Here is a 10350-nt window from a genome sequence, read left to right as displayed (position 1 = left end):
GGGAGCAAGGAAGGGGAGGAGGAGAGCGAGACCTCACCACATGTCGCGATACACTCTGGGAGGGAGGTGGGAGTGATGAGGAAAGGGGAAAGAGGGGAGTAGTTGGGGAAGAGGCTATTCTGGACGTGGGTTTGATAGGGGGACTTGAGGGAAAGCCGGGGGGGGATAGTCGGGAAAGAGTGGAGCGGTAAAGCAGGGGGGAGGTGGAAAGCAGTGGGAAGGAGGCAGTGAGGAGGAGGAGACACCGTGAGAGTGGGGGAAGCAGCATGAGGAGTGGGGAGGCAGGTAAGGGGGGTGGATGCAGTGTGAGGTAATAGGAAGGTAGCATAAGGGGAGGGAAGGCAGTGTAAGGGGAGGGTCGGCAGCATATCATGGCATTACTGGGGTGACGAAACACAACCAAACAGCAACGTTTTCTTCTTAACCACCATTTTCTACATAAAACTGGGTGGTAGCATTTCAAAAATTCAAACCCATGCTATCCACCTGGCAAAAGCCTACCTGCACGCATGCCCCCCACCCCCACATACACATTTGGTCCATGCCAACCACGCACGCACTCCGGTGATATACTCTTCCTTTCACTCACACCCATGCATGGATTTCCCCCCACCTAGAATGCACAGTGGCACATTCTGCATGGCTTTGATTACACAGCACGTCCGCTCCCGTGGCTTCAGTGCTGCAGCAAATCTGCTCCCCACATGCAGAAGCACATGGTTTATGAGATGGTCTCATCATCTCCTCCACAGCATCATACACCTGGGTGCGGGTTTAAGTTTGATTTCAGATCAAGTGCTCACGAAACCCACACACTGCACACATCTAACTAAGCATGCAGGCATACACACACCCCACGGAGAATCATTTGTACTGATTTGTACCACGTACATGTGTGCTGTCTACGTACCTCTTCCTTTTTAGAACTGTTGATGATTAGTATATTGGAGCACCTATTAGTATATTTATATTAATATTTTGTCATAAAAGCAGATCACACAAAATGGTGTAAAGCAAAAAAAATCCTCTTCACTTGCAGCAACCAAAAAGTACCTCTTCGCTTGGAGAAACTGCCGACCATTAATTTATCGCAGCAACTCTTAGTGCATTTATATTCATATTTTGTAATGAAAGCAGATCGCACAAAACGGTAAAAAGAAAAACTGCGTACATAATTTCCAAAAAAAGAGCACCCCTGTGGACTTTATCGACATGGCCTGCAAAAGGAGGTTATAGAGCACGGAGTTGTACTTGATGAAGTTACACTTTCTGCACATCCCATCATCTTTCCTTCTCTCAATATAATCGTCGGAACAAAATAAATAAATTAAGCTTAATGCTTTACTTAAATAAATACACTTACTGATAAAAAAAACACTTATTTGTTTAAAATTTTCAGATTTCACTCCAGATTTTGATACATTTAGTCGATGAAATCCGATTCTCAAATCAGATATCATATTTCAATTATCTACTTCAATTAGTCCGTGAGAGTAGAACGTGTTTCCAAATGAAGGCATGTTTGAAGAGGTCGAACAAAATGGCGAATAAAGACCCCAGAAAGCTGACAGAGGGCTGACCAAGGATGATGCATTGCTAAAGGAGAATTAAATAAGGCCATTAAATATTTTCAAAAGGGGTGTTTAAATTCACCCAAACACCCAATTTTCATTCAACTCCCTTGGAGTTTCCTTGGTATGCATGCTAAGTTTCAGGCTGTTATGCTTCATGGTTTTGGAGTAATGGAGGAGGCACACACACACATTTATTAGTATAGAAGATTAGCTTCGCCTGGTTTTTGCTCAATGCTCTTGAATACTCCTAAATATTGTTCATGTTCGATTAGTTATTTTGTACGAAAATATATAAACCCCCTTCATGTTGTAACCTTGTATACTTGTCTTCGTGTTATACGTAAAGTTAAATAATAAAGTGGTGTGCTTCATTGGTTACATCAATTATAACAGGATTGCTAAATGAAAGGAAATATTTACATAAAGAAAGTGAAATATTATATTTTTGGATATCAAGGGAGTGCGAGTGAATATGTTACAGCAGTAAATAAATTGCCTGTACTGTAATCACAATATTTATACCTAAAAACGTTCCTGTAAAATTGCACAAAACTATGGCCTCTAATTAAAAATTATTTGCGTCGGGAATGCATAACCATTCCCAATCGTGTGAAAATGAATGGTTTTATGCAGCACTAATGCCACCATGGTGACAACAATTCCCCAAACCAAGAGGGAAGTTTGTATTTGGAGTCGGGAAATGCCCTCATCTATCTTACACGCCACGCTGGGGTAACTTGTCCAGCAGAACAAGTCCATCTACACCAGACCTTGCCAATTACTGGTTGGGTGGTCATAGTAGTTTTCTTCAAACAAAGCTGGCTGGGGATAGAGAAAGAAGGCATACTCAGGAGTAGGCTGAAGCTTTGCAGGGCTCCAATGCACAGAATTGCACTATTTTGGAGTGGTTGGAAAGGCTAACTGCACAAAAAGAAAAAAAGAACTTGCAGCGGATAACGAGCCAGGACACACCAAGGGTAGTGGGCAGTGGAAACTATACCATTTGAGAGTGATCCTTAAGGGAAGAAAGCTTTTATATGCATTGCATGTAGTTAAAAATAAAGAATGCATTGTGCATTAATTTTTATGATCAACCTATAATTTAAATACAAAAAAAAACATACACCTGATAAAAAGATTTTTTTTTTTTTAAATCAAACATCCAGGTGAGGTTAAGACAGCTGAAGGTGTTTTACGAACCCCGGTGGAGGCCGTCTGGTTGTAACTAATCAGCGATGTTTGCACATTTGCGACCGAACATATTTTCAGGATGACTCCAACCACACGACCTTCAATAGAGAAAGTATACTTCTGATTCACTACGGACTTTAATAGTCAATTGGTAGTAACAACAGTAAATCGATAATCTTTATAGCAACTCTGGTAGCATATCTGGATTACTCTTAATCCATCATAAGCGCACGTAATAACTTTGGACTCCTTATGATAAGGTGATTGAACTGTACTCCTTCGTTAAATAGTAGCATCATTTCCACTCACCGGATTTTAACATTTTGCCCAATATGCCTGTGCATATTTTTACCACGATAATTATTTACTTATCATATAAATCCGAATTATACATATTTTAAATGGATCTACCTGAGTGGAAGAGCCTTTAAATGAATCACACGTTCGAGATAAAGAATTGAGCAAATAGATAATTTCATATAAATTACAATGAAATTAGCAGATAAAGGACAAACATTTAGTCAGTATACAGGAGAGGATTTGAATCTGGGTTCCGAACAACATGAAACAGTAGTTCAGGTGGGAATGCTAAACAGCTAGCCAATCTCATCCTATATTTACCATATGTAATCTTCTGTTTTCCATAAACTTCGCATTTAAAACACACACACACACACACACACACACACACACACACACACACACACACACACACACACACACACACACACACACACACTGCAAATTGGCACTCCATCTTCGGTGTGAATCATCCAATGGGAAAACAAGCATGTCATGTGCATCCTCTACCCACAGACAGGATCTCTGGACCCTAAAATATAGGGATTTAAAGGCCCAAGGTCACATTAGCTCATAGAGCAGAGAGGGACAGTGGTAAATCCGGTAACATGTTTCTGCCTACTGCACTTAATCAGCGTGGTGCGATGATGGCCTAAGAAGACATCGGCACATCTTGTCAGACCATCACTGGGGAAAGGGGCAATGGGAATGATTCTCCACCCCCACCCTAAGGGTGGCCCAAAAGTCACTGCAGGTTTTCTTTGTTTTTATAACTTTTTTATTTTTTAATTTTTTTTGTTTTGTTTTACAGATAAAGAAGACCAAGGAGATTCATTGTGAACAAATTTACCAATGACCAGCAGGTGAAAATTATTGAATTGTATTACTCCAGTCAGAAATCAATAATTCAAACTCAAAAAAGATTTCACAATCATTTTAATGTTCCAGAACAACCATCAGAAAAGACAATTCGGAACTTGATTGCTCGTTTTGAGTCAAAGGGGTCTGTCCATGACTCAGCCCACAGTGGAAGACCAAAAACAAGTCGTACTCCAGAAAACATTGACCGTGTTAGGGAGAGTGTTAAGGAAAACCCAGAAACATCAACTCATAAACATGTAACTCAGCTCAGAATAGCAAGATCATCATTGCGAAGGATAATAAAGAAACATTTGTTGCTGTTTCCTTACAAGCTTCAAATGGTGCACCACTACCTGCAAGCTGGTACTCATTTTGCCAACCTGAGAAGGAAGACAGGCTGAGTCAACCCGACGTGGTGTTGATTCAACATTCAACAGCCCAGCAGGGGCTTGAACTCAAGACCCGAAGATTTTAGGCCAAGCACCTGAACCATCAAGCCAACACCAAGCTTTCTCTCAATGGTGAAGAATGATTTAAAAAAATTATATTGTCCATATACGGTTCCGGATCTTCACCAAAATCGAATAAATTATTCCTTGTCACAGATCCAATCTGTCCACCAAGTTTCGTCCGAGTCTGTTCACAATTTCTTGAGATATCCTTCTCACCGACAAACAGAGAGACAGACAAACAGGGGTGAAAAAAAACCTCCATCCACCTTCGGTGGTGGAGGTAATGAAATCCTTGTGTGTACACTATACAGCCATGTTTTAATTTGGAAAAACTGCATTGTAATGCAAGCATTCATAAAGTGCCACCCTGCAGAAGGATGATACAATTATAGGTGGTGATATTATTGTGGTGTGGTGAATACAATGGCTTGTGAGAAGGAAATATCACATGACAATCATATAGAAATCAAAGTTTTAGTGAGTGAAGATTGCAGCCCATGGGGCAGAATGTGGCCAAACTTCATATTTCAGCAGGAGCTGTATGCAAGACTGTCAGGAGATCACACAAAACAATTGTGATTGAAAAAAGCCCAAACTCTCCAAATGTGATGCAAAAATACATCGCTGAAAGTACAGAGGGTAATGGTTCCTCAAGAACAATAAAATAAACATTCTAGGGGGGGGAGGCGTGCATGGGTAATTATTTCTTTTCATTTCAAATTGATGCAAAAGTTTTGTTTTTGGTACCAATTTGACGGTAAGGGTGTATGGAACAATTTTAGTTCGAGTGTCAAGCTGTCACATCAAAAATGGGTATTTGGGGCTGGGGGTCATAACCCGACCCCCCTCCGCGGCCTATGCGAAATATAATAATTGCTTCAACTTTTGATTCAATGAGTCGATCTGAACATATGGGATACTTATGGACTCAGAATCAAGAGAAGCAACTTATATTTCAAGCAGATTGCCCATAGATGCAGTCATTTTGCCGGTGTTGACGCATATCCACAAAATAGAGCAAGGTTACTAACGTAAAATCTGTTTTAATAACATGACAATTCTGCTTCGACTGAATGGTAAAGTGAAATTTATAAACATCTTATGACTGTTCTACAATGTGGTTGTGGGTACACACAACTGTTCTGACAATTGCTTGAATAACTCCCTGAACAAAGTAATATGAAAGTTGCAAATAAATCAGTTATATACACACACCATTCGGCCAATTGTTGGCCAACTACTTCTCGCATTGACACTTGCACAGACGTGTGCACTTCAACTTTGCCCTCGTGCACTTTCACCGAGAGCAGGCACTTGTACAAGTGCATTTCACATCCAGATGAAATACATCCTTGGCGAGGGGCAGCGAGATCCAAATGGGAAGTAGCTTGCCGTCCTCTTCCCTCCATCCATGGTTAGTGGGGTTGTTGACAGCCATCATTGACATGTGTGCTGTTGTCCAGATGCGAGCTTGGAAGACACTTCTTTTAATATGTTGACCCAAAGCATCACTTGTTGGGGGAATTCTCTCCACGTCCCTAGTCCTCTGTGAGAACAACCTCATTCGGAGGAGGTCAACGTCGTTGCCCTCGTTTGGATCATTGGAGTAGAGCCTCCAGACAAAGTTTGTTGCGACTTCTTTCAGTCTTGGCAATGTTTGGAATGGAATGTCGACAATAGTTGCGAATTCATCCATGAGGGACGGTACTTCTTGCATCACCTTGGAGCAGTATCTCTTACCCTTGAACTTAAAGGAAGACATGCTGTCTGATCTAGTGAATGCGTGAAAGAGGGCCATGGCTTTGCACGTTGTCATACCCAGGTTTGCGGTGATAGTGTTCAGGGAGATCATTCTTGTTTTCTTTCTGGCTTTGAAGGAGATCCAGATTTCTGCGGCAGGATTCAGAGCCTTGATGTGATGGAAATTGCTCAGAAGGATTACCACAACATCTGTGTCTCCAGTATGGACCATCCCAAGTGACGATGTTTGGAGGGCATGGAGAAGATGTACTACAACACGAGTGTCAGCTTCCTCATGGTTACATTGATCCATTGGTGGATCATTTCCAGCATGGTGTACTTGATCACCTGCATTGATGTAGACATCATTGTCATCTGGGAACTGTTCTTGTGTTATCTTTTTTGACAGGAATGCGAACAGTTCCTTCTTGTTATCAACGTTCGCCAGAAACTTCTGCCAGTTTCCAGAGACTTTGGCAGTGCCACATACACGCTGTCGGGTGCCTGTTCCTCGTTTTTCCCTTGTACCTCCTTTGATTGCGAGTGCACGATAGTCATCCCATACAATGTCTACTCGTGTCGATCGTTTCAAGTCGTGGCGAACTCTTGGGCAGAATACCTTGACAAAATATGAATCAAAGGTCTTGCCTTGGACATTTGTACCAGGAAGGGAGTGTATCAGTACTCCACTGTCAATAACAACAAAGTCGTAAACATCTGGTGCAGTTAGCTCCTCATCAGCAGAAATAATACTGCTTTTACTGGTTTCCATGATGTATACAATCAAATCTGACTTAGTAAAAGAGTTGAGGGACCCTTCTGACGATAATGCAGGTGGGTATGGTGAAGATTCATGATGAAAAAAAACTCCTCCAAATCACCCCCGCGGCTGTCCAGTGCTACAAAAGCTTGTCCATAGAGCTCCGCATGACGTTTGAAGTGCTGAATTCTAAGTTTACCTGCAGTCGTCTTCTGTGTTTTCTTCTCATGAAACAACAGTGACTTGTTTTGTTTGATAGGTGCTGTCAGAAGTGTGTCATTTGAGTCCAGCACATTCTTCCTAAAGTTGCCGTACTGCTATTGTCCCAGAGACTCGAAATTACGGACAGATACAGCTGCAGTCACAGACTCACATACCTTTTTGTGTAATGTAACCAGGTCTTCGCTGTGCTCCTCAAAAGGACTCCCCTTGATCAGCAACACCTCTATCAGATCTTTGACATGGCATTGAAATCGGTGCTGAGAAGCACATACTTCCTCATGATGAGGGAGTTGTTTATCATCATCGTTGTCTTTTACACCAGTAAAGTCCTCAATGACACGGCTGATTTCTGGACCTGTCACGATCCAGCGTTCCAGCATCTCGAGGTTCTCTGTGAGACCAATAATGCCACCTACTCCTTTTACGCTTTTGTTCGCTTGCTCATGTGCTTAATCAATTGGTAAGGATGAGAAACACTTCGAGTTATTGTCCATTGTCCCATTTCAAACTCAACCTGAATGCTATCTGGGAGATCTTCCAAGTCTCAGATAAGGATTGGAACCCATCTGGCATAATTCTGGTGATCGAGAGCAAAGAACAGAGGGACAAGCTTCCGCAGGGTAGTTAGTGACCATGAGTTCGAACCTCCTTTCCCGATGTGCTGGGATAAACATGAGAATGATCTGTTGGTACTTGTATACGAGTAGCCGGAATTGGAACGTTGGGCTCTCTTGAGAAATTAGCATGACCCATTCCTCAAGGGCCATCTCTGTTCCACTGTCGTTGTAGGCTCGTTTCAGAAGGGTGTCAAGTACCACAACAGTAACTTGATGAGCATATCTTGTTCTCATTGCATTGGACGCTTTCAGAAAAGATGTGGCTGCTGCTTCTGTCTTCACTAGCCCAGCTTATTTGAGGGCTTCACGCCATCCAGACCCACACAGAAGGTCTCCCATGGTGCTCCACAAAGCCATTTCAATGTGGAGTCCACCTAGCATGACTACAAACTTGTCTTCCCCAAAGATGTCTGGGAAGGTCCACTGCATTTTTTTTGCAAGATCATAGATGGTTGGTCCACAACCAATGCAGGTATTTGGTGTGGGTTGAGGTGGTCAGTTGTTTTTTTCACTTCTTCCTTTATGAATTGGAGCAATTCATTTTCTGTTGTGGCTTCAAGGTTTTCACCAACAGTGTCTTGTTTACAAAGTGCAACGTAACGGCGGTTGGACTGTGTGTAGCAATTCTTGTGATACTTTGCTTCGATGGCTACTAGATCACCTTCTGCCATGAGTGCCACGAGACGGTCTTCTCTCAGTGCAACTGCCTTGTTGTGTATCTGTGGAGTGAGTTCGACCTTCTGGAAAGAATGGTCTGTTGCATTTGTTTCATCACCACAGAAGAGACACAGAGGACGATTTACCGCTGTGCTGGTCCGTAGGGATCTTTTTCTTGCTGGAGGCAGTCCTTCATCATGACGCTTTTTTGCATGGTCAAGGGCAGATGTCCTGTAAAGCTGACGACAGGATTTGTGCCAGGATGCACGATTCTTGTGCATGGACTCTGCATCTGGAATTTCTACGTCTGGGTGTGGAGCAGCACCAATTGCTCTGAATTGACTTACAAGGCTGGTGATTTCTGTGTAGGCTCCCTCTCTACGACTAGCCACGGGAGTCGCAAGAGGGCAAACAAGCTCTTCCTCCGTTTGCTTTTGGCATAGCATGCACAAATGTCAACTCGTTGTCCCTGCCATCTCAGAAAATATTCTGGAAAAAACAGCAAGAAAAATACAATGGATTTTTTTGGACTGGAGAGGTGTGAGCTGTGAGTTATGACCCCCCCCTCCACCTTACCCTCGCCACTTTTTAACTAATTTCGGGGAAAATATGTTTTTAAGCATTTTGTCATTTTTTTTCTTATTAGAGTCAATGCCAAACGTCTGTCGGCGTTCTAATACAACATGAGGTTTTTTAAATTCTAATTTTAAATGCGGTTTGACTGAAAAATGCCCCCCTCCCCCACTACTCCCTCCACCCCCCTCCACCCCCCCCAAATTGTCTCAGTGCTTGACACTCGAACCAAAATCGTTCTTTCGACCCTTACCTTCAATTTAGCAGTAAAACTGAAACTTTTGCATCAATTTGAAATGACTGAGTGTCCAGGCACCCCACTATTCGTGCAAAGCGGTCTAAATGCATGGGTAGCTGCCCGAAAACCATTACTGAGGAGAGGCAATCAAACAAAAAGGATGTAATGTACAGCAGAAATTAAACAGTGGGATGAGAAACCCTGGAAGAAGGTGCTCTTCACAGATGAGTCCCCAAGTTAGAACTGTGGCAATAATCAACAAGTTTATTCAAACATGGAACACGGAGCAGTAAATAAGTCAGTGTAAAGTAGCAAAGCATAGAGGTGGATCAACACAAAATGGAGCTGCCTGTCAGCCAAGGGTGTCATAAATGCATATATGTGTATATATATATATATATATATATATATATATATATATATATATATATATATATATATATATATATATATATATATATATATATAAACAGGGTGAGTCAAAAGTAGTGCCCGATTTCTGTTTTTTCGGCTGTCAGATTCTTTCTGGGAAGTCATGTTGTTAATAATTGTCTTGCAGATTATTAATTTTCGTAATTTATTTATTTTTGATTTTGTTTTGCAGGTTATTGCTGCGAGTTTGGAAAGTTACTGAATTTGCTCCAAATTGAACCATGAATTACCTTTCAATGAATCAACGCATTGCGGCCATGAAACATTACTCCAAATGTCATGAACAACCAACGATGGCGGCACGCCGTTTGGCACAGGAATTCGATATGAACCCACCTCAGGGAAGAAACATACGATTGATTGTCGAGAAATTTGAAGCACAGGGTCGGTAGCCGCTGCAAAGAAGTCCGGTCGTCCGAAAACAGCAACAAATGTAGCTGAGGCTGAAGAAGCCATCAGAAGACGAACAAAGTCCGCAAAAGTCAACTCGCCGTTTATCTGCAGAGTTGGAAGTGAGCCAATCAAGTGTCACACTGAACAACAAATTTCAAAAAAAATTTTTTACTGGAGATGTGTAAAGTGATTAAGACTAATTTGGGTACGCTGATTTCAAAAATCACAACCGTTTTGCTGTATCACGTCAGGATTTTCAGGAACAGAAATATTCCCATTGCCTAGAAGTCAGGATTTCAATGAAATTTACATACGTATTTAACATGTCTATTTCGTACAA

The 10350-nt window shown here is 41.9% G+C and overlaps 1 protein-coding gene across 1 annotated transcript; it reads right to left on the bottom strand.

The window, feature by feature from the left end:
• Nucleotides 1-3983: 3983 nt before the first annotated feature.
• Nucleotides 3984-8913, bottom strand: LOC147032660 (uncharacterized). Its single transcript, XM_085870455.1, has one exon. It carries the CDS (start codon nt 6888-6890, stop codon nt 5676-5678), a length of 1215 nt encoding a protein of 404 aa, XP_085726581.1. The 5' UTR covers nt 6891-8913; the 3' UTR covers nt 3984-5675.
• Between the last annotated feature and the right edge of the window lie 1437 nt (nt 8914-10350).

This window comes from Eptatretus burgeri, chromosome 2 (genome assembly GCF_056783735.1).
Source record: "Eptatretus burgeri isolate ZD-2024b chromosome 2, Ebu_testis_v1, whole genome shotgun sequence".
Lineage (NCBI taxonomy): Eukaryota > Metazoa > Chordata > Myxini > Myxiniformes > Myxinidae > Eptatretus > Eptatretus burgeri.
This window is presented reverse-complemented; position numbering and strand designations above follow the sequence as displayed.

What these genes read in the sequence shown, in the direction of transcription:
- LOC147032660 (XM_085870455.1), bottom strand. Translation starts at nt 6,890, where the DNA reads ATGGAAACCAGTAAAAGCAGTATTATTTCTGCTGATGAGGAGCTAACT.